The sequence below is a fragment of the Aythya ferina genome (genome assembly GCF_964211825.1).
Source record: "Aythya ferina genome assembly, chromosome: 19".
Lineage (NCBI taxonomy): Eukaryota > Metazoa > Chordata > Aves > Anseriformes > Anatidae > Aythya > Aythya ferina.
In genome coordinates this window covers 1,586,760-1,609,206 of record NC_140309.1, presented here as the reverse complement: position 1 = coordinate 1,609,206, position 22,447 = coordinate 1,586,760, and the positions used below count along the sequence as shown (strand labels likewise).

The 22,447-nt window shown below is 47.9% G+C and overlaps 1 protein-coding gene across 2 annotated transcripts in view; it reads right to left on the bottom strand.

Annotated features, from left to right (window-relative positions):
* BAZ1B (bromodomain adjacent to zinc finger domain 1B) overlaps positions 1-9,347 on the bottom strand; it is a 53,546-nt gene extending 44,199 nt beyond the window's left edge. Inside the window, exons 1-3 of one of the 2 annotated variants that reach the window (XM_084492715.1) lie at positions 9,118-9,347; positions 2,707-2,823; positions 496-640 (exon numbers count right to left, since the gene is read on the bottom strand). In XM_084492715.1, the coding sequence (XP_084348841.1) occupies positions 496-640; positions 2,707-2,823; positions 9,118-9,230 (375 nt within the window). In that variant the 5' untranslated portion in view covers positions 9,231-9,347. The remainder of the gene's footprint in view (positions 1-495; positions 641-2,706; positions 2,824-9,117) is intronic. The other variant, XM_084492714.1, reaches the window with a different exon arrangement.
* Positions 9,348-22,447: the final 13,100 nt, after the last annotated feature.

Here is a 22,447-nt window from a genome sequence, read left to right as displayed (position 1 = left end):
AGAGGAAAGAAATTACTCTCTACTTCCCACAAATGAGCGATGATTGACCACGTCCTTGAAGCAGGGCCTCAACGCACGTAGCCGGTGTTCGAGAGGAGGACCGACGTTTTCCCAATGAGAGCCCACCCCTCCCCTCTTCTTCCTGTTTCCACCTTTTATTGCTGAGTGTGACATCACATGGTATGGAATATCCCTTTGATTGGTTTAGGTCAGCTGCCCTAGTGATGTCTCTCTCCTCACTTTTTGCCCACCCCCTAGGAGGTTTAGAGAAAGGCCCGATGCTGTGCCACTGCTGCTCAGCAGTAGACACAACACTGGTGTGATAACACTGCTGTTCCAGCTACAAGTGCAGAGTACGGCGCTGTATGGGCTGCTGCCGGGAAAGTTAACATTCCAGCCAGACCCAGTACACGTATTCTTACCCACCTCTGCCTTTAGATATACAAAATTAGTTCTGTGTAAAAGCACGGGAAAAAATTGAAAATGGATGCTTACCTCAAAGTCACACTCTTCTCCCACTGCAAATTTTGTCATGATCTCCAGCCAAGCTGCATCCACCAACTTTTCCAAAGACACAGTGTTGTGGTGGACTATTTCCAGTACCAGTTTCTCATACCAGATGGGGAACTCCTCCTTCAAGCTGAGCAAGGAGGTAAGAAGCTTTCATTATTCAAGGAAGAAAGGCCAAAATGCAAAGTAACCTCCAGTTTTGCAATTCCAGGAATGCTTACAGCTAGGACAATGTTTTAGGCAAATGCCACACTGGAATGCAAAGACAGAAAGGCTTTTTCATGCCCTCCCCATCTGCACTCTCCAAAGTGTCAATTGGCATGACAATACTAATTGTGCTTGTCCTTCCCAGAAGAAACACTGAAAAATTCTGGGAAGAGTAGCACTGACTTTCTTGCTGGTTATTACTGCCTCCCAATTAAATGGGGAACGTATACCAAAAACTTGTCATTATTCTGGGACTTGTTACTTCAAGGTTTTTGTTTCCAACAGTAAGATGATGCTAATGAACACTGAGCTTTTCTTTCTTCCCAAACGCTGGGCTTACACACTCCTAATGCAGGAAAGAAGGCAGGTCTAGGCTTACACAATCAAGTTATCTTTCCAGAGAAAAATGTCTTGTGTGTTTCATGCCATGGCAAGATCTTAAAGCTTTTTCATTTAAAGAAGAGAGAAGACTTACAAGTTCACTTGACTAATTTACTTACTAAAGGATCAAGTCAGTTCAGTTAATTGATAGGAGTGCTGAGAAGTATATTGCATAAAGATTTTTGGCTCTGCAAATATTGCAAAAATAAAATCTATTTCAAGTTACTGTAAGAATGAACAAGATACTCCACTTTTCCAGAGCCCTTTTAGCTTTCTCTGCTGTATTTGCTGTTCTGCAACTGCCATGAACAAATTTATCCATTTTGCAAGCTTTTTTTTTTTTTTCCTATCAGCAGCCCATAAACCACCTAGGAAGCTTTTAATCCTGTTTCAGAGAGACAAGTCCAAAATTTCACTTCATAGGATGTTTCCCACACACACATTTCAAGAGACTACAGCTAAATGTTATTGATACATTTTTCATTTATGTTCCATTTTTCAAATGTTTTCAGAAGTGCACAACCAATTAAATGTCACTACCCAACAGGACATGACACTAGTCAGCTGCACACCCTCCTCACAGGCAGGAACATTTGTGAGGAAGGATGGGTGACAGTAGTACTTCAAGCCTCATCAACATTAGGACTATTAGGAAAAGTGATTTTTGTTTGTTGCCTTTACGGATGCGTTTAAACTTAACTAATGGATAAAACTTAAAATTTCTCCTCAAACTGAAGCTATTAACTATTTTGCCAGTCAGAAACTTGGATTCTTCATGAAAGAGATGCAGCTGAAACTTTCCTCTCAATTTTCCTCTCATATGCTTACAGTATGCCCAGTTTAAATCCGGGGAAACAAAAAAGTTACAGAAATCCAAGTCATCAGTTCACAGAAGAGAGAAACATACCATTTGCCTGGCATTATTCCTACAGTTTGATAGGCATTATTCCTACAGTTTGATATGCACAAAATACATTATGTATGTTAGTTCAGCCAACAGCTTACACCTTTCAAGAGAATTCTCTTACGGCAAGGGTCACCATGGATCTCAACCAAGGATTCAGGGCCTATGCCGTGCACTAGAGGGGGAGGTCATGGACACACCAGCAAGGAAGAACAATGGTGGTCTGAATTGATTAATTATTCTTGCTGTTATCCCTTTGTTATTTATCATTTCAAATAGAGTAGATCCCCAAATGCTTACTCCAAAGTAGCTGCATTTAGTACAATGAGTGATTCCAATACAGATGTGCCAAAAATAATTACAGCTGTGGAGCTCACTGATGTGAAATTCCAAAAACTTATTTTTAAATTGTTTTTTCCCCCTCTGAAGAATTTCCATTACTCAAGGAACTCTAAAATTCATCAAGTAGCATATGCTGAACTATTTTAGTTCAAGTAATACCAAGATACAGCACAGAAGTACATTACTCAACTGCATTAGCAATGGCATCAAATTTGGATTTTGCTTTTAACTCCAGAATCCCCAGATATAGCCAAAGCCAGTAAAAAGTTACCTACTTCAAAAACTAGCAATCATATCTCATTTCCAAGTCCTCTCTTTTGCCCCTAAGACAGACACATACCAATTTTTTCACTGGTACTTACAGCTCAGCAACTTCCTGCTCCTCCTCCCAAGCTTCTTTGTGCGTCAGCTGGCTGCTTCCTGTGCTTTTGCATGTCCATATTCGCTCACTGTATCTCTCCAACCGCGCTTCATATTCTCTGTAGCAGTAGCAGCTCAGGAAAACAGGATTTATGCAGTAGAAAGCATAGCCGGTGTAGCACAAGACGATCTAATTCAATTAAACTCTTTCTATTTGAGTGCACAAAGACTAAAGGTAAGGTTTGACTCTGCATCTACCACGGAGATGCTGCACTAAATCTGATAGGTTATTAGACCAGGACCCTTTCAAACTTTCTGCAGCTGAAATGTCTGTCCTCTTCTGTGCTGGCATACAGAAGGTGGCACACCACCATTGGTTCAGCTGAAATGCTCCAGGGAAATACGTACCATTAAGCACTTCTTGGTTTTGCTAAGTTTTCAGCTATTCCAGTCTGATTCATTGGAAAGCAGCACCAACATCACAGGCAGATGCAGGAAGCATAGATGAACCATCACTAATTGCCTGAGAGTAACTGTTGGTGAACTACCACTCCAATGCTTTAGGGTGATATTATAAACTTCAGATGCAAACTAGTGGTCTACCCAGTATCCCCAGTCTTTTGGGGAGAAAAAAAAAAACAAAACAGAAGCCTTGAAACTGAAGTCACAAGGAAGGCCATGTTTGCCGTAGTTTCCAACAAAGGCAACCTCCTGGGTTAGCACAACATTAGTATCTTCATCATCATCTCCTGCTTCCTATACCACAACCAGCCTCAAAGTTAAGTTATTCTGCCCATTAAGTTTAATAGTTGCACAGGTGAGTTGCTGTAGTGCAGACACTCATATGAAATACAGCATTAGCTACTCTGTTATAAGCATCTCTGCCTATGCTTTATTCATTCCACCTAAGAGGTAGTTATCTGTCAGTAAAACCAGATAAGCTACTTCATACTTCCTGTGGACTGTCTAGGCAAAATTGTCAGAAAAGCTAATACAGTGTAAATTCTTAACAATTTACCCTGTGGCAGCCTGTTTAGTTTGATGTGTATTTAAATTATCATTGGAAAGCAAAGAAATTATAACAGAGGGGCAAAAAAAAAAAAAAAAAAAAGTCTCTCTCTCTCTCCTCCTTTGGTGCATTTTCCAGCAGAAAGCAAACAAAGAGCTCAAAGCATACATGTAACAACTACAGAGGCTCGGCCCACTGCAGCACAAGTGCTAATTACAAGTGAGCTGCTGTGGGAGCATGCAGATTGCTCCACTCTCCTGCGAAGGCAGAGCCACCAATCACAGCAAGCCATGCTTTGTGCTTTGTGTACACTTTGTCAAAAAATTTTAGCATGACTCAGCTAAAGTTTTGTTGTAGTTGGTGGTTTTAAAAAGAGATTTGTATTAGGAAGGCGAGTTGCAATTCCAATGAAACCAGTTTTCTTGGACATAAGGCACAGATGCTACTCTGAAAACACTGACAGGCACATTATAGCTACATCAACCAGAGCTATACAAGAATACCAAAACACAGCACTGCCACTGCTGACAGCACTCTGTCTGCCCAGAACACGTCTTAAATCTGAAAAATCCCCCATTTCCCCAACAGCCCTTCTTGGAGTGTTTCCTGCTCCTTGGCAGATGAATTTGCATTAGACAAGGCATCATCCAACTAAGCTTTGAGTCCTCTGGCTATTTCTTATCCCTCTCAACTGTGAAGTTTCAAAAGCACCTGAGTTTCCTCAGCCTTTATCACAGCTGAGGGTACCTGTTTCTCAGCCCAGGCAGCAGCCTGGGGCTGCAGGACACAAAGCACTGGGGCAGTGGCAGGAGGCAAGGAGAAAGCACAGCTTAGAGCAGCTCATTGCAAGAGATGCTGACCAGGCCAGAAGTGTGATTTTAGTAAGCTTCAGTAACAATATCAAGCTGAAAAAAAAAATCTAACCAGAAGCCAGGAGTCCTACTTGTATTTACAGCAATTGGAGATTCTAATAATGACTAAATTGAAGTCATAATGTTGTTCTTTCCTATGCCTTTCCCACAAGAAGCAGAAGTCAAAAGCAAATTCAATCCTCATCATAGACAGGAATCTGAACATACAAACAACATTGGTCTTCAGTTTCCTTCAGCAAGCCACCTTCCCTCTCCCATGGATTTTCTTAGACATATCCATGGACACTACCAAAGACTTGCAGCTGCCTAGCACGAACACTAAAGGAAAAATACCCTTATTAAGGGTTCACCACACTGCCTTAATAAGCTTTCAGTATTCTAACTAACTATGAAGAAATGTTTGAGATAAGTGAGAAATAATGTTCTACTTCCTGCACTTAAAAACATTCTATGTCCCTGTGAGGAGATAAGTAATCCTCCCAGCAAGGAGAACAAAAAAAAATGCTCATCTCCAGTTGATATATACTTGAAATGTATGTATTGCTTTACCTAACACCATCTCCCATATTAACAGGAAGGCTCACAAGGATTTTCCCTAAGCATTCTGCCTGTACATACTTATGAAAACATGTGAAATCCCACCATACTACAACTCATTTTTCTCATATCAACGCTGAATTTAAAAGTGGCAGGTACAGCAATTCCCCTGTCCAGTTCAACTCTGTCCCTCAAAATGCAATTTAATTCCACCTGCAGCTGGTCAGCTCTCATCTAACATTGACCCCTGGCCACATTCTTTAACCAGCGCTCAAGACTCACGGCCACAATCCTCATCCTTCCTTTGTGCTCTGCTTGAAGCCTCTCAAGTCAGGTTCTACTTTTAAATCCTGGGGTGAGCACAAAGATGAACAGCAGGACAACGTTTTTGCAGTTTGCTGTAGCTCAAACTTTCCACTACACAAGTGCTGTTTGTCCTTTCAACTCAGACTGGAAACAAACCCAACCTATTTCAAACTGTACAACAGATCTGGTATAGGGCTACAAGCAAGGGCTCACTGATATGCCACAACCACCCCATCTTTCTACCAAGAGCACAGTTGGAACTGCTTTTGCCACAACCCCCCAGCATGCTAACTAAAAAACCCGGACAAAAGCTACTTGTGAACATTCCCCAGAAAGCTGTAATACATTAATACTGATGACTACCCACTGTGCAACAGTTAACAAATCACATTCCTTTTTTTATCCTCCTGACATGACTTCGATGTTAAAAGTCAGAAAACAAATCTAAATTAAAAACAATGGACCATTTTAAAGAAAAATGCTTAAAAGTACACAAGAAGACTATTAAACAGATACAAAGTTTGTTCCTTCCCAGATTAGTGATACTCTCATATAAATTAGTATCAACTCCAAAATAGCTTTACAGTATCATAATTGTTTCCACATGTAACAGCCAGAGGCAAACTTACCAGGAAGTACATTTACAAAGTGGATGGGAGACAAAGTTTTCACACAATTGCAGAGCATGACATGACCATGTTTTGGTGCTGCCACCTTTCATCCAGATTTTAATTTTCTGATATTACACGTCAAGATGTAAACTACAATGGAGTCCAATTCTTCATGTTTTCTCTGCAGTTCACTGTACACACCCATAAACTAAAGATAGATGTGTGCAATCACAGCAAACTTTTGCCTGGGGAGAAGAATACAGCTTCCCAAGAGTCACTGAAGGAAAGCTTTGGCTGGAACAGTCCATCTTGCCAGCCCTGGTCAATGAGCTCTCCAAACTGTGTCTTCTCTTGAACTAGCAAAGGAGTTTTCCCAACTATGGCCAGCACAACAGAACACACTACAGCAGTTCCACACATTAATGGAAGAGATCGCCTGGTGTCAACAGCATGAATTCTGGATTTTGATAGACATCAAACTCACTGTACACGCACCACAGACAGTTCACCTTCCCTGGTGCACACATGAAATAAACAGGACAAGACTGTCCCATACTTGAAGCAGGGATAATTTATTTGCTTCATACCTCACATGATCTCAGAGTAGATCCTACAGAGCTCGAGCCATAAGGAGCCTATTTCTGACCATTCTGTGATTCATCCATCCCCACACAATGAACAAGTCTCACTCTGAAACACAAGGCTTCTCTAGCATGCAAGGGACTCTACACAGCACAGTTGCTCTTAAAAGATTTCCAGGGGACTTAGCTAGAGAAGAAAGCCATGTAAAACTAGAAATAAACTTCACAGACAAATAAATATCTGAGCTCTGATGACTAGTCTATCCATCTGCCCACTGCTTTTAGACACTTTCTTAACCCTTGCCCACAGGACAGATGTCTTCCCTCACATTTACCACACAATACCCCCATTTCCGTTCTTATTCAACCTAATCTACAGCCGCAAATCTTAAAGATTCTTAAAGTTTGTGTCTTTCAAATACTGCATTCATAGCTGTGCAGTGTAAGAGCCTGCAAACCTTAAGGGCAAGAGCTGATCAATTGCTTTTCAAGGTGGAAAAAGGTCAGGCAACCACATTCTGCCAGGCCCTGGCACTACCCACACCAAGAGCTGTTCTGGGTAAAGGCTCCAGTACAGCCCTCTCTGCAAGCTAGTGCAAATGAATGGCTTTTGTGGCTATCCAGGGTCAACAGAAGTGACAAAAAAAAAACCTCCAATCTTCCTTAGGTAACATCTCCCTTCAGCCTATTGACTCATTTGCAATTTTCTGTTCCACTTTTTGCCTAGCTTGTATTATACACATAGGCAACAAAGTAAGATAGAAACCTAACATAACTTAGTTTCTCTTTTTAGCTTCTTGATATGTCTGGCAACACGAACTTTCTAGAACAGGCTAGGCTGTCAGCCTCCCACTGCATTCCATGTAGTACTTTCTCCAACAGAAGAGCATCTCTGTAGGACCTCTGTGCTTGCACGTGCTTTCTTTCCTTCTGACCCTGCAGCTACCAGCATCCTCTCCCAGGAGAGAGAAAACATCATTTCTTTTTTAAGGCTAATACCATCCAAGTGTCCAGAGAAACATGTCCTACACCTGCTCATCGATCCACAAGAGCCATGCTAACAGACTGGTGTTCTCATAAGGTGCCCCTAAACACCTCTGAGCTATTCCTACATCGCAGGTGAACCTTAAAGCAACATCTACAACAGCAGTAATTAGAATTAAACTCTTATTTTTGACCACTGATAGTTCCATGAAGAGGAAGAGAACAGGTCTGCCTCTGCCTGGCCAGTTGGAAGACTGAGCTCCTTTCAGTTTGTTTACACAAACATAGTATGCTGTTTGGTTTCAAGTGGAATATATTTGAATTTACAGTACTTTTAAAAAGCACGTATCTACCTTGTATCAAACACTCAATTTTACTGAGTGAATTTTATTGGTCAGACTGCATTAATAATGCCTATTTGCACTCATATATGCATTTCCTCTTCAAAAGCGAGCTAATCCTTCCTAGGGGCTTTTGCATTCTCTTCTTCGTGCTGAAGTAACACGACACTCTTACATCCCCAATGCCAGGAGGGTCTGTGTAAGTGCTCGAATCCCTGCGTCTTGCACGCCAACAAGATCTCTGAGGTACATTTCTTTATTTATGCATTTCTGCCATGGTTTCAGTCCTTCCTTCGGTTCTCAGTTCCTCAGATTCTGAGCCATATCACACAAGCAACAAACCAGGCTCCTGAGGCAGCGGTCTGTAGGTTACGGCGCAGAAGTCCTGCCCCCTCAGCCCGGCACAGGGCCCAAACGCTAACGCTGCCCACGCAGCCGCACAGCTCCCGTCAGTTATCTGCCTTGCCCACGTCCACTTCCTGCCTCCCGAAGAGCGACGCGCGCCCGCTTCCACGGAACCCAAAGAGCCGCTTGTCTCGCGAAGGCGGCCCTGAAGAAACCCCTCCCGTTGGAGCTGAAGCCCCCCGGCTGCCCGCGGGCAGGTTGCTTCCGCCACTGCCTCATTCCCTCCCGTGCGGGAGCCCCCGGTCCCTCCGCCCGCCCCCCCTCCCCGCCCGCAGGACGCAGACCCCACAGCTCTCCTCCAGAGCACGGCGCCTGCTCCGGGCAGGCAGGAGCCCGCCTGCGGCACCCACCGGGAGGCTTCCGCCCTGCCCGGGGCTGTCTCGAGACGCGGCGTGCACGAGGCTGCTCCCGGGCCCCTTCAGCCCGTCGTTCGCCCGCTTTTAGCCGCCTGCGAAGCGGGGAGAAGCCCGCCAGGAGCCCCGGCCCGCCCGCGCCAGCGCCGAAGAAGAGGCCGGGGCCGCCCAGCGGATACCGGCGGCCTCCGCCTCTCGGCCCGGCTTCGTTCGGCGCGGCCCCGGGCTCGGCCCCGCCGCCGTCTCGCACGGGCCCTCCCCAGGAGGCCCGGGACGGCCGCGGAGGCCGGGCCCGCGCCCACCCGGCGCTGACGCCGCTCGCGCGGCCGTCCCGGAGCCGCCGGCGGGTGACAGCGACGCCGCCCCGGGGCTGTCCGGGCCGCCTCCTCCCCCCCCCCTCGGCCGTGGGGATACTCGCGGGTGCGGAAGGCCTCCTGCGTGTGCGGGATGATGAACCGCTCCCCCGGCTCCCCCGCCGGCAGCGGCTTAGCCAGCGGGAAGGGCTTGCGGCCCAGCAGTGGCGCCATGGCGCGGCGAGACAGGCCCCGGCTGGGGCCGGCGGATCCGTGCGGCGGCGGCACCGGGCGGGAGGATTGAAAAATGGCGGGAGATTCCCCTCCCCCTCCCGGGCGGGCGGGCGGCAGGCCCGGCCTCGCCGCGCGCACCCGAACCTGCCCACCCCGCGCCGCGCGGCCCGCCCCCGCCCCCCGCGGCTCTGAGAGCCTACTGGCGGGCCGCCGGAGAGGCCGGCTTCCGATTGGCTAGCTCGCCCGCCAATCGCGCCGCCTCGCCCCACCCCCTCGGCGCAGCACGCTGCCTTGCGCCGCGCGCAAGGTGAGAGGTCGCGTTATGTAAGGGGCAGGGAGCGGGCCTCCATTTTGTGCCCCGGTCCCCTCCCGCCCCTCCCCGCCGCGGCCAATCGAGGCGCGCCCCCTCTCCCCGCCCATCCGGGTACCGCGGCGGGGCCGCTTGCTGGGCTTTGTCCTCCGCGCTCGGCTCGTCCCGCTCCCCCCTCCCCCGGCTCTTAAAGGGGCAGGGGCGGGCGGGGCGTCGCGGAACGGCGGCCGTCGCTCGTGTGGGGGCCGCTGCCTTCGGGAAGGGGTCCGGCCGGGGAGGTAGCGAGGGTCCCGGTCCCGTTTCCTCGGTGTGGGGCTCAGTCGGTGACTGCGGGTCGCGGTGCTGCCAGGCCCGCCCGTTCGTGCCGGTAGCCGCCGGGCTGGCGTGGGGCCGGGTCTCGGCTCTGAGGCACGGCGCGGGGCTGTGCCGGCGGCCGCCGCGGTCGGGGTGCCGTGAGGCGGAAGGCCTGGGCATCCTCTCGGGTGCTGCTTCTGTGCGAGGATGTAAGTCCAGGAACTGTGTGATTTTTTGTTGTTGTAGTGTGCTTGTTTTTAATCCAAAATCGAATGTTGTTGTTTCTTTTATTACAATAAAGCATTCGTGCCAAGTTCATGTTACATGTGTTCTTACTAGTGATCCCAGGGGCAGCAGCTCAAGTGCAGCCTGCCAAAAGCTGTCACATAAACACGAGCCCAGGAGTGCACCTTCTAGCCCCTTTTTCAGTGATCAGGAATGCTGATTTTACCCAACATCTAGCGTATTAAATAAGTATGTTTTAGCAATCCCAGATCCCCACTGCCTCATTGCACTGAGGAATATGTTTGCTTTGCATAGACCTGCTATTACTACTTCAGAGTGAAAAGAAGAAGCCTTAATGAACAGTGGGATTTGTGGGACAAATTCATCTTTTCAGACCATAAAGTTAGGTGAAGTTGGACAACGTGGTACATCAACACTATATCCTGCCATTATGCATCTCCACTGAAAAAGCAGCACTGCATAAAACAAGGAGTTACTGTTTTATCATGATTCCTTCCTCTACCACAGAAAAGCATAGGTAAAAACAAGTCCCCTCTTCGCCACCTTGCAAGCAATCAGTGAAAGCACACAGAAATACAGTGCTCCCTAAATGCTAGCAGCTGAAGCTCTAACAAGGTCCTCAAGGGTGAAGCCTCTCCACCTCCTCAGGCCAAAGAAGCCTGTCTTAATGGCTTGTTTTTTGACCATCTGACTCCAGCCACCTATTACTTATATGCTAGAGCAGTGAGAAACTCAAAACAAAGAACACCTTCTCCCCATCCATCTTCTTCCATGTCCTCCCACTGAGTGACTCAGGGGAATGGGGAATGGAGGCTGAGGTCAGTCCTTGATGCTTTGTCTTTGCCGCTCCTTCACAGTCCCTCTCTGCCCCTGCTCCCTGTGGGGGCCCTCCCACGGGATGCCATCCTTCCCAAACTGAGCCTGTGGGGGCTGCCCACAGGCAGCAGCTCTTCAAGTACTGCTCCCACATGGCTCTGTACCACGGGGTCCATCTGTCAGGAGCAAACTGCTCCAGCACGGGTCCCCCACGGGCAGCGGCTCCCCCCAGGCCCCTGCTCCTGCATGGGCTCCTCTGCATGGGCTGCAGCGTGGAGATCTGCTCCATGTGGGACCCATGGGCTGCAGGGGGACAGCCTGCTCCACCAGGGGCCTCTGCAGGGGAACTTGTGCTGTGTGCCTGGAGCACTTCCAGCTGCACTCACCTTGGTGGCTGCAGGGTGTTTCTCACTCCTTTCTCTCCCAGCTGCTGTTGTGCAGCAGTTTTTTGTTTGTTTGTTTGTTTGTTTGTTTCCCTTTCTTATACATGTATGTCTGCTCTTGCAGAGGCACAAACAGTATCACTTATTGGCTTGGCTCTGGCCAGTGGCAGGTCCCTTTGCAGCTGGCTGAAATGGGCTCTTATCTAACACGGGGCAGATTCTGGATTCTTCCCACAGAAGCCACCCCTGGAGCCCCCCACTGCCAAAACCTTGCCATGTAAACCCAATACAAGTAGGCATGGGTTTTGGCACAAATAGCTGTGCAAAATGTGCTGTTCTCAAGCAACAGAGCCAAAACTGTTATCCATTTCTGTAACAGACACAACAGTTTCTGTATCACACCCTTCACATGGGAAAATGTATTTACCAGATTATTTTAATAGAAGAAGTATCACATCATTTCTGCTGGTGGAGTGGGAAAAGAAATTAATTTCATGGGGCATTTATTTGTTTAAGGTACTTGTAACCTCAGAAAGCTTTGAGCCTCCCTTGAACATGTCAGTTACCGTACTGAACACAGTGCCAGCTGACATACAGAAATCAGCTGAAAGTATGTTTAAATGATTGTTTAACAAGCTGGAGATAGTGGTAATGCTGTAATGTAAGGATAAAGTTAATTAACAGAATAAGAGTGCCTAAGATGCAGCTACAAATGCATCTCTCTCTCTAACTCCACAAGATGTAATGCAGGGATCAAATAGCGTGCTTAGAGAAAGGAGACAACAGAAATCAGCTCTGTCCTGGATGCTCTCATGGTGCCAGGGAGGATCCAGGTACATGGTGATGGACCTCACTTGGCAATGGGTGCTGAGGAGCGCAGAGCTCCTGTTATTCCCCTGTGCACATGCTGTGCCATGCAGGAGTAATTGACTTCACAGGGTAACTTAATAGTAGAAATGCAGTCACAGAGGGGGCATTCAGTTGGCTTCTCTTTCTCTCTTTATCTGATAGTCTGTATACAGTTGCTAGAAATAGTCTGTCTCTTCACTGCATTGCTACACTTGTTGTCTTTAACCTGGCATCTGTGTTTGGACTAAATTTGGTGTTGTCCTTCGTACATCAAAAGGCACATCGGTGTCCTGCTGTGCTTGGCTACATCTCAGCCCCTCCAAGATCAGCCACCCCACTGTCTGCTCTGTGGTTCACCCTCTGCTTATGCTCAGATCGGTCCCAACAAACACAAACAGTTCTCACTTGGTTCCTACATCCTGCTTTGGTACTGCCAACCCCCAGGCCTGTCCTGCCAGTGTGTGGGGCAGGACCCACCAGGGTTTCCCCCCACTCCATACCTGGCTCCCTGCACACATTAACAGAGCACAGAATTAATGCTGAGATAAGTGAATCTCTATTATGCTAACACTTGTCCTTATTTACTTCTGCTACCAGAACTGGGATTTAATGCCATAAATATAATGGTGAGTTTAGGAATTTCTGTTGAGGTTTCTCTTTACCTTGGTCAGGTGCTGTAGGAGCTATAGGAGTTATTTTCAAAGCAGAGTGGGATCACAGCCATTGAAAGAGGATTGCGTGGTACATCCCATAAGTGTTGCTTTCATTGCTTGCAGCTTTATCAGACCTCAGTTTCTTGGGCTGAACTTTCCTGTCCACTTCCACGGGCTGCAGGGTAAAGTGAGGATGAGAAGGAAAAATGGTGTGTAAGGAAAGCAGATGGGAGTTTGGGTTTTGCGGGGGTCAGGTGCAGATCCGGACCACAGCATAGCTTGGGGTGAGGGGGCTGGACCCATGGGGAGGGGTGGGAGCAGAGCTGCGGTCCCCTGAACCCAGTGCCAGTCCAGTGCCTCTGTCCTGCCAACACCCTCCAGCCATGGTGCAGGGCCACCCAGCTCGGCCTGGTGTCTTTCCGCCCTTCAGGAACGGCAGAGGTGTGCAGGAAACTGCTCCAAAGAGGCAGGCAGGGATACAGCAGTGCTGAGCACTCAGGAAGCAGCCTGCTTGGCCCATCTGGCTCTCTAATTTCTGGTTGAGAGCCCAAAGACACTGCTCATGCTCTGCTTAGTGCATGGGTTAAACACAGAGAAGGCCAGATTTGCTTTCGAAGTAGCCCAATGCTGTGTCTCTCTTCCTTGGGCCATACCCACCATGGCTGTGGCTTCTTGGTCACATGGCCTCTGAATTATTCCAGGGTGGTTTTCAGGGGCTGTTGTAGACTGAGTTTCCCAGCTGCCCAGGAGATGGCAGTCCTGCATTTGGACAATGTATGCAGGCATTCCCCAGACCATGCTTGAGATTTTTTGAAGAGTGGTTTGAAGCTTGGAATAAAACCCAAGTTGTAGGTCATGTGCTTGTCTCTGCTGAGGAAAAGAGAGGGCTATGTCTGCAGCAGGTGATGGTCCATGCTGTGGGATATAAAGTGATAAATCAGGGCAGTGAGCCATCAGCAATGAGTACAGTAGGCTCATCAGAGAATGTATTGATGGTGCAAACATCAGGAATGGCACAGCATCCTTGTCACGGAAGTATCACCACAGAGGACCTGGAGATGGGAGGCTTGTGCAGTTTCAGTGCCTCCAAGTTTGAGGGCTTTAATCAAAGCCAGGTAAAAGCCTTATTGCAAGAACTTAGCTCACACTAAAAAGCCTTCCCAGTCAGAGCCATGGCTACTGCCATTACCTGTTTGTGCAGTGAGTACATGATAGGAACTTTCCCTCCCTACCCTTCCTGACAGCCCAGTCCCCACCAGGAGGTGTAGGAGTTCCCTCTGCTCCACGCTCCCACCCCTCAGCCACTGTCACACTTCCCTTTTGTCCCTGTCCTCCCTTGCCTGCACCAGCAACCCCATGTAATCCTCATCCTGTCCAGGGCTTTCTGTCCCCTTTCCAATCCAACTCAGGGGCTGCATCCTCACTCCAACTCATGTCCCATACTCATTCACCTTTCTTGCCCTTTGGTCTAGGAGAGGTGACAGTTTTTTGCTCAAAGCAAGAAGAGTGGAGATGAGCAAGAGGCACAGTTGCTGGAAGGGTGCCAGGGGCAGTCTTGGATGAACAGCCCATCACAGAGGCTGCTGGACATAACTAGCATCAGTTTGGGATCTAATTCTGGTCATCCTCCTACACTTAGGTGTATTCAGGTAGAATGGTTCCAGTTGGAAGTGATCTGCAGTGATCATCAAGTCCAATTGTCAGACTACTTAGGTGCTATCACAAAGTTAAAATATATTATTAAGGGTATTATCCAAATTCACAGACAGGCACAGGGCATCAATCACCTCTCTAGGAAGCTTGATCTAGAGTCTAACTACCCTCTCAGTGAAAGATTCTTTCCTAGTGTTCAGTGTGAACCTCCCGTAATGCAACTTTGTGCCATTCCTACGTGTCATGTTACTAAATACCAGGCAGAAGAGACCAGCACCTCCCTGTCCACTTCCCCTCCTCAGGCAGTTGTAAAAAGCAACGTGGTCACCCCTCAACCTACTTTTCTCCAAGCTCAACAAACCCAGTGTCCTCAGCCTCGCCTCACAGGGCATGCCTTCAAGCCCTTCTGTGAGCTTTTTTGCTCTCCTCTGTATGCTTTTAAGTATCTTAATATCCTTTTCAATTTGTGGAGCCCAGAACTGCACACAGTACTCAAGGTGAGGACACACCAATGCTAAATACAGTGGGATATTCTGAGCTACTAAAACTTGCCTTTGGCTGTATGTATTAGGAGGCACCTAAATGACTTTTACTCTTGGGATAATGGCAAATGTTCTGTCTGCTAAGGAAAAAGCTTAACCCATCAAGGAAACCCTTCATTGAATCAATTTCAGTTCTCCCTGGGTACAAGCAGATGTGTCTCACATTCCAGGTGCCTGTCCTAGGCTGCAGCTTCAAAATTCTTTTTCTCTTTGTTGTTCTCCTAGAAATACATCATCAGTGTTAGGGTTCATGATGTGGTGCTGCACACAGCAACTGCAAGGCGACTTGAAGAAGATCCCTAGCAAGAGAAGTCATCTAGGGACCTTCAAGGCAAGAAAGCAGACTTTGTAGGATTATTTATAGGGTAGAAACAGAACTTCATAGTGGAAAACACTGTCAACAGTGCTCTGCTCAGCGCTCCAAAGAATGATGGTGGCAGTCACGTTTCAGAGCTATAAAATCCTTCGGGAAATGAGGCCTCTTCATCTCATTTCTCTTTAAAATCACAAAAGCAACTCTAAAAATCCCCTTCTTGAAATCCTGTTATTTAATAGATGCTTTTTAGTCTTTATTTTTTAAACTATGCAAATGTTTATGGTTATATAATGCTGTGCTGATGTTATCAGTTACTTCTTAGTACTCTTCTACTTAAGGATGGGAGACTTCATTGTTCTTCAAACTTTTTTCAAGCCTAAGAGCTTCTTTTCAAATGTTTCTTTGCAAATGTAGGAGAGCAGTGCCTTTATACAATAGCTGCCAGATGACATCTCAGTATGAACAAGGAAATAACTCCATGTACAGACACACTCCCTAAAACCTCCTGAGAATGGTTACTATGAAGTAACCATTTTAGCAAGAAATATTCCCACTAGCTGGGGGAATTTATAGCTATCTGCTATCTTGTGATTCTTTTGCAAAACCAAGACAAGAAGGCAGCCTGCTCTCCTGACTGGTCAGTTCTTCCATTGATGCCTGCCTCAGGCTGAAGGCTCTTTAAGAATCACTGGCAATTAAACAGTCTGTTTTGAAGTTGAAAGTTGTTCATATAGGAAATAGAAGTATTTGGACTCATTTGAAACAGCCTTCAACTCCTGTTAAACCCTGGTGGAAGTAAAGGGATTTATCGAAAAAAAAGAGTTGAATAAAAGGAGATAAAGCTGCCTCTCAGAGGATGTTCTCAGATTTCTCCTCTGCAGAGACAAAAGCAGATTTACAGATCTGGCAGATGCATAGAGTATGAGTCTAAGCAGCAGGTGATCCACAGGAGCAAGCAGCCAGCTACTAGTGGTGGAGGTGACACGTAGGGTGTGCCAGAGTGATCCTGGCAGCTTTCAAACACAGGCTTTAGCTTTCATCTGCTGGCTTGCAAGGTCCTTCCTTGGGTCACTTCCTCCCTCCCTGAATGAATCTTTATTTACACAGGATCCACAGATGTGGCATCCTGCTGATCTTTCAGCTGTTCTTAGGATCTGCACTTGAAAACTCTTTCCTCCTCTGTCTCTACACCATGATCCATGATGAGCAATTCTTCCTCAGCTTCTCCATCTCTCCCATGACTAATCAGACATCCCAGCCATCCCTGCCTAGGCTGGTGGCAGCACCACAGCCCTGTGGCAGCAAGACTGGTGCATGTTCTGCTGCCACCACTCTCACAGTGGACTGCAGCTTGGCACGTGGACCCTGGCCCAGCCTGGAGCCTGAGAGCACCTCATGGTGCCTGCACCCAAACTGAAGGCTGCAGCAGAAAGCCCTGCTGGGCTGTGAGTCTTGGTCTTGCAGACTTTCACCTTCCTGAACCAGGGGCTTGATTGAATGAAATCCATGGACAGGAAGAAAGAGGAGTACAAAAAGACCCAAACAGCTCTGCCGACAGAAAGCTGGAGTCCTGCAGCAGCTCCCAGAATTTCTCTCTGTGCAGTGCTTTGCTTAAATGTGCACTGATGTAAAATGGCACATCTTCCTGTGGTTCATGCTTCAAGCACAAATCTTTATGGTCCTTCTGGGGCCCCTTGGCCTTTTATCTCCACATATAAGCAGATGAGGTTACTGCGGATGTCTTTTCAACCCTTCTTTGTGAGTCTCTTTTTTCTCCTGCCCTGTGTATCCAATGGAAGACTTGTTTTTTTTTTTTTTTTTTTTTTTTTTTTTTTTTTTTTTGGGAGGGGGGAGGGGGGAGAGGGGATGCACTGACTACCAGAAGTCAACCCTGCCAGTCAGAATGACCCTGGGCCATGGCATGCATGTTGCCTGCACCCTGAGTAGGTATTAGCAACCAAAATCAGGGCTTGCCACAAATCCTAGTGGCTGCTGGACCACACAGTGCCAGTATGAGGGCTGAGCACCAGCTTGCCAGGCACTGCGCAGGGCAGGAGCTGCAGACAATAATGCATGACCTCTCCACTGTGCTCACTGGGAGGGCAACGCATGCTCCCTTGGTGCTTTGTGTTCACAGCCATGGGCAGCCAAGGGCCTCATGTCTTTCAGATAAAAACGAGAGAGATGATTTATCCTGAAGCCAGAAGAGCCACAGAAGAGGGGACTCTGGGGAGGATTTAGCTAGCAGTGGCCCAGATACATCAAACTGTCTCCTGCATAAAGCAATATCCCATTAGAGCTCCTCTTGGAGTAACAGCTTACATTGCTTATCACAGAATCACAGAATTCTCTAGATTGGAAGAGACTTCAAGATCATCAAGTCCAACCTCTGACCTAACACTAACAAGTCCTTCACTAAACCATATCACTAAGTTCAACATCTAAATGTCTTTTAAAGACCTCCAGGGATGGTGACTCCACCACTTCCCTGGGCAGCCCATTCCAATGCCTCACAACCCTCTCAGTAAAGAAGTTCTTCCTAATATCCAACCTAAAACACACCTGGCACAACTTTAGCCCATTACCCCTCATCATATCACCAGGCACATGGGAGAATAGACCAACCCCCACCTCGCTACAGCCTCCTTTAATGTACTTATAAAGAGCGATTATCCTATTAGATGACTGATGCTTCTTTGATATGTTCATAGAACCATAGAATCATAGAATATCCCAAGTTGGAAGGGACTCACAAGGATCATTGAGTCCAACTCCTGGGTCCACACAGGTCTACCCAAAAATCAGAATTCAGACCGTATGACTGAGAGCACAGTCCAAATGCTTCTTAAACTCCAACAGGCTCGGTGCAGTGACTACTTCCCTGGGGAGCCTGTTCCAGTGTGTGACAACCCTCTCGGTGAAGAACCTCTTCCTGATGTCTAGCCTGAACCTCCCCTGCCACAGCTTGGCAACATTCCCACGGGTCCTATCACTGGTCATTAAAGAGAATAGACCGGCACCTGCCCCTCCACTCCCCCTCATGAGGAAGCTGTAGACTGCAATGAGGTCTCCTCTCAGCCTCCTCTTTTCCAGGCTGAACAGGCCCAGTGACCTCAGCTGCTCCTCATATGTCTTCCCCTCTAGGCCCTTCACCATCTTTGTAGCCCTCCTCTGGACACTCTCCAACAGTTTAATGTTTTTTTTTTGTACTGTGGTGCCCAGAACTGCACACAGTGCTTGAGGTGAGGCCGCACCAGCGCAGAGTAGAGCAGGACAATAACCTCCTTCGACCAACCAGTGATGCCGTGCCTGATGCATCCCAGGATACGGTTGGCCCTCCTGGCTGCCAGGGCACACTGCTGGCTCATATTCAACTTGCTGTCAACCACCGCCTCCGGATCCCTCTCTGCGGTGCTGCTCTCCAGTGTCTCGTCGACCAGTCTGTACATATAACCAGGGTTACCCCATCCCAGGTGCAGGACCCGACACTTGCTCTTGTTAAACTTTGTGCGGTTGGTGATTGCCCAGCTCTCCAATCTGTCCAGATCTCTCTGCAAGGCCTTTCCACCCTCAACAGAGTCCACAACTCCTCCAAGTTTGGTGTTGTTGGCAAATTTGTTCAAAACACCTTCTATTCCTACATCCAAATCATTTATAAAAACATTGAAGAAGACTGGCTCTAAAATGGAACCCTGGGGCACCCCACTAGTGACCATCCACCATCCTGATGCAGCCCCATTTACCACAACCCTTTGAGCCCTGCCCATCAGCCAACTGCTCACCCATCATATGATGTTTTTGTTTAGCTGTATGCTGGACATTTTGTCCAATAGGATCCTATGGGAATCTGTGTCAAAAGCTTCACTGAAACCCAAAAAGATCACATCAGCTGGTTTTCCTTGATCGACTAGATGGGTGATATCATAAAAGGAAATCAAGTTAGTCAAACAGGAACCTAACCCTCATGAACCCATGTTGACTGGGACAAATGACCACATTGTCCCCCAGGTATGCTTCGATAACTTCAAGGATCATCTTCTCCATAATTTTACCATGCACTGACGTGAGGCTGACAGGCCTGTAATTGCCAGTGTCTTTTTTATTGCCCTTCTTGAAATTAGGTACAACATTTGCCAGCTTCCAGTCTGCTGGGACCTCTACAGATTCCCAAGACTGTTGAAAAATAATTGAGAGAGGTCCCGTGATGACGTCAGCCAGCTCTCTACCCTGGGATGAATCCCATCCGGACCCAGGGACTTGTATGGATGCAGGTGGAGCAGCAAATCCTGCACACATACCGACCCTGGTTGGGAGTTTATCATTCCCACCATCATGGTCCTCTAGCTCAGGGCACCCGGGGTCCCGAAGTCCATCATCAGCATTGAAGATAGAGGCAAAGAAGACATTAAACATCTTTGCTTTGCCTATGTCCTTGTCTGTGAGGTGACCTTCCCCATCAAGTAGTGAACCTATGTTTTATTTAGTCCCCCTTTTTCTGTTCACATAATTAAAAAACAGAGAAGCAAAAAAACTTTTTATTGTCTCCCACAGACATGGCCAGCTTCAACTCTAATTGGACTTTGGCCACACAAATTTTCTCCCTACAAATGTGAACAGTGTCCCTGTATCCCTTCCACATTGCCTGACCCTCCTTCCAGCAGCTGTACACTTTCTTTTTCTGCCTAAGCTCCAGCAGAAGATCCCTGGTCAGCCAGGCTGGCCTTCTGCCCCACCTGCTTGACTTCCAATATTTTGGAGTTGCCTGATCCTGTGCTTTTAGGAGGCAGTGCTTAAAGACTGACCAGCACTGATGGATGTCAACACCTTCAAAAGCAGTTTCCCATTGGACCTTGCTAACTAGTTCCCTAAGCAGCCTGTCTGCTCTTCCCATATCCAGGGCTGAAGTTTTGGTGGCAGTTTTCCTTCTGTCACCATAAATTCTAAACTCAACCCCTTCATGGTCACTATGACCAAGACAGCTGTCAATTACCACAACCCCCACAAGACCCTCTCTGCTCTCCAGCAACAGATCCAGGAGGACACCCTTCCTAGTTGGCTCCCATAGCACCTGCACCAAGAAGTTATCATCAAGGTGCTTTAGGAATCTTCTGGACCTGCTCGTTTTGGCTGTGTGGTAATCCCAGTTGATGTCTGACAAGTTGAAATCTCCCATAAGGACAAGGGCAGTTGATCTAAAGGTATTTCTTAGTTCCTCAAAGAATAATTCATCAGCGTCATTATCCTGGCCGGGTGGTCTGTAATAGACTCCCACAGCAATATCCCCTTTATTTGTTTGTCCCTTAATCCTTACCCAGAGGCTCTCAACTTTGCCATCACCGACTGCAAGCTCCACAAAGTCCAGCCTCTTCTTCATGTACATTGCCACCCCCCCACCTTGCCTGCCCTGTCTGTCCCTTCTGAGGAGCCTGTAACCATCTATTGCAACACACCAGTCACAGGACTTATCCCACCAGGTTTCGCTTATGCTGATGATGTCGTAGCTGTGGGACTGGGCCAAGACTTCTAGCTCATCCATTTTATTCCTCATACTGTGTGCATTTGTGTAGAGCACTTCAAATGTGTGTCATTGCATGCAGCACCTAGTAGAGCACACCGAAGGACCTCACTAGCACACAGTCCCTCTGATTCTAGTGTGCCATCACTTAGCTTATCACCAGCATGCCTGTTTTTACCCCTTTCCCCCTTCAACTCTAGTTCAAAGCCCTATCTATCACTGCCAACTCCTGAGCCAAAATCCTTACCCCTCTCTGAGAGAGGTGCATCCCATCTGGTGACAGCAGCCCCAATGTCATGTAGACCTTCCCATGATCAACAAAACCAAAGTTCTGCCGGTTGCACCAGTTCTGAAGCCATGTGTTAATGTGACAAGTCTGCTTGTCATCATTGATCCCTCCTATTGGAAGGACAGAGGCAAACACAACCTGTGCCCCTGATCCTTTAACTAGCCGCCCTAAAGCCCTAAAGTCCCTTTTGATCGCTCTTGGACTTCTCCTTGCTACTTCGCCATTACCAGCTTAAAAAAACAGTAGTGGGTAGTAGTCAGTGGGCCGTACCAGGCGAGTGACTTTCCTGGCAATGCCTCTCACATGAGCCCCAGGGAGGCAGCAGACTTTCCTGTGGATAGGATCCAGATGGCATATTGGGCCTTCTGTCCCTTTCAGAAGGGAGTCCGCCATGATGATAACCCTTCTTTCTTTCTTGACAGAAGATGTAGCAATGCGGAGGGTAGATTGCCTTGCCTTCCAACTGGGATGGGCTTTCGTCTACTTCATTGTTCTGTCATGTATTAGAGCCTCATGCCTGTTACATAAGAGTAGATGGGAAAGCGAGGTGGGCAGGGATAGGGCTTGCCTACCCCAAGTAGGAACCTGCTTCCATTCCCTGCCTTGGTCTAGGTCCCCTCCTACTGCCTGGTGGGATGGGGGAACTTTTGTCTTCTGCATAGCAGGAGGCACTGGTGTCATGGCAGGCTTGTGAGTCTGTCTCAGGGAGGGTAGAGTACAGCTCCACCAGTCAATTTTCCTCTCTGGCTCCCTTGTGCTCCTCAGCCTACTCACCTCCTCCTGAAGCTCCACCACCAGGCTGAGCAATTCTGGGCACACCTCCCACAGGCATACCCACTGCTGCTGCTGTTGGACACCAACAGAAGACTCGGACACACCCTGCAGCCTAAGACTTGTAGGGCTGCATGTTTCCCCAAGAGCTCTGTCTGGGTAGCCACATTAGCTGTGGCTGGAGAGGCTGCAAAAGATGTGGAGGCCATGGTCTTCTGCCTGGTGGATACCATTGCTGGGCTTTTCATGAACAGGTTACGACCACTGCTGGAAAAGACCATTGGAGAAGAGCGGTGAGAGCGCCCTCTCCTAGAGGACTGTTCCAAGAGGACTGTGATAAACTTTCTGCCACAGTTTCTGTCTGTTCTGCCTGATTTCAGTCACCTCCAACGGTGATGGCCATCTGCCTGGAGGTGAGGTGGTGTCCATGCCTTGCCAGACAGGCAGGATCCCGCATGCCCAAGGTGGCATGGGCAGAGCAGCATCTGTGTCAAAGACAAGCCTGTGGGGGGGTCTTGATGTGGGGAAACCCCACATCAGATACCACAGTTCATGCAGGTCTCTTGGAGGAAGTCCTAGA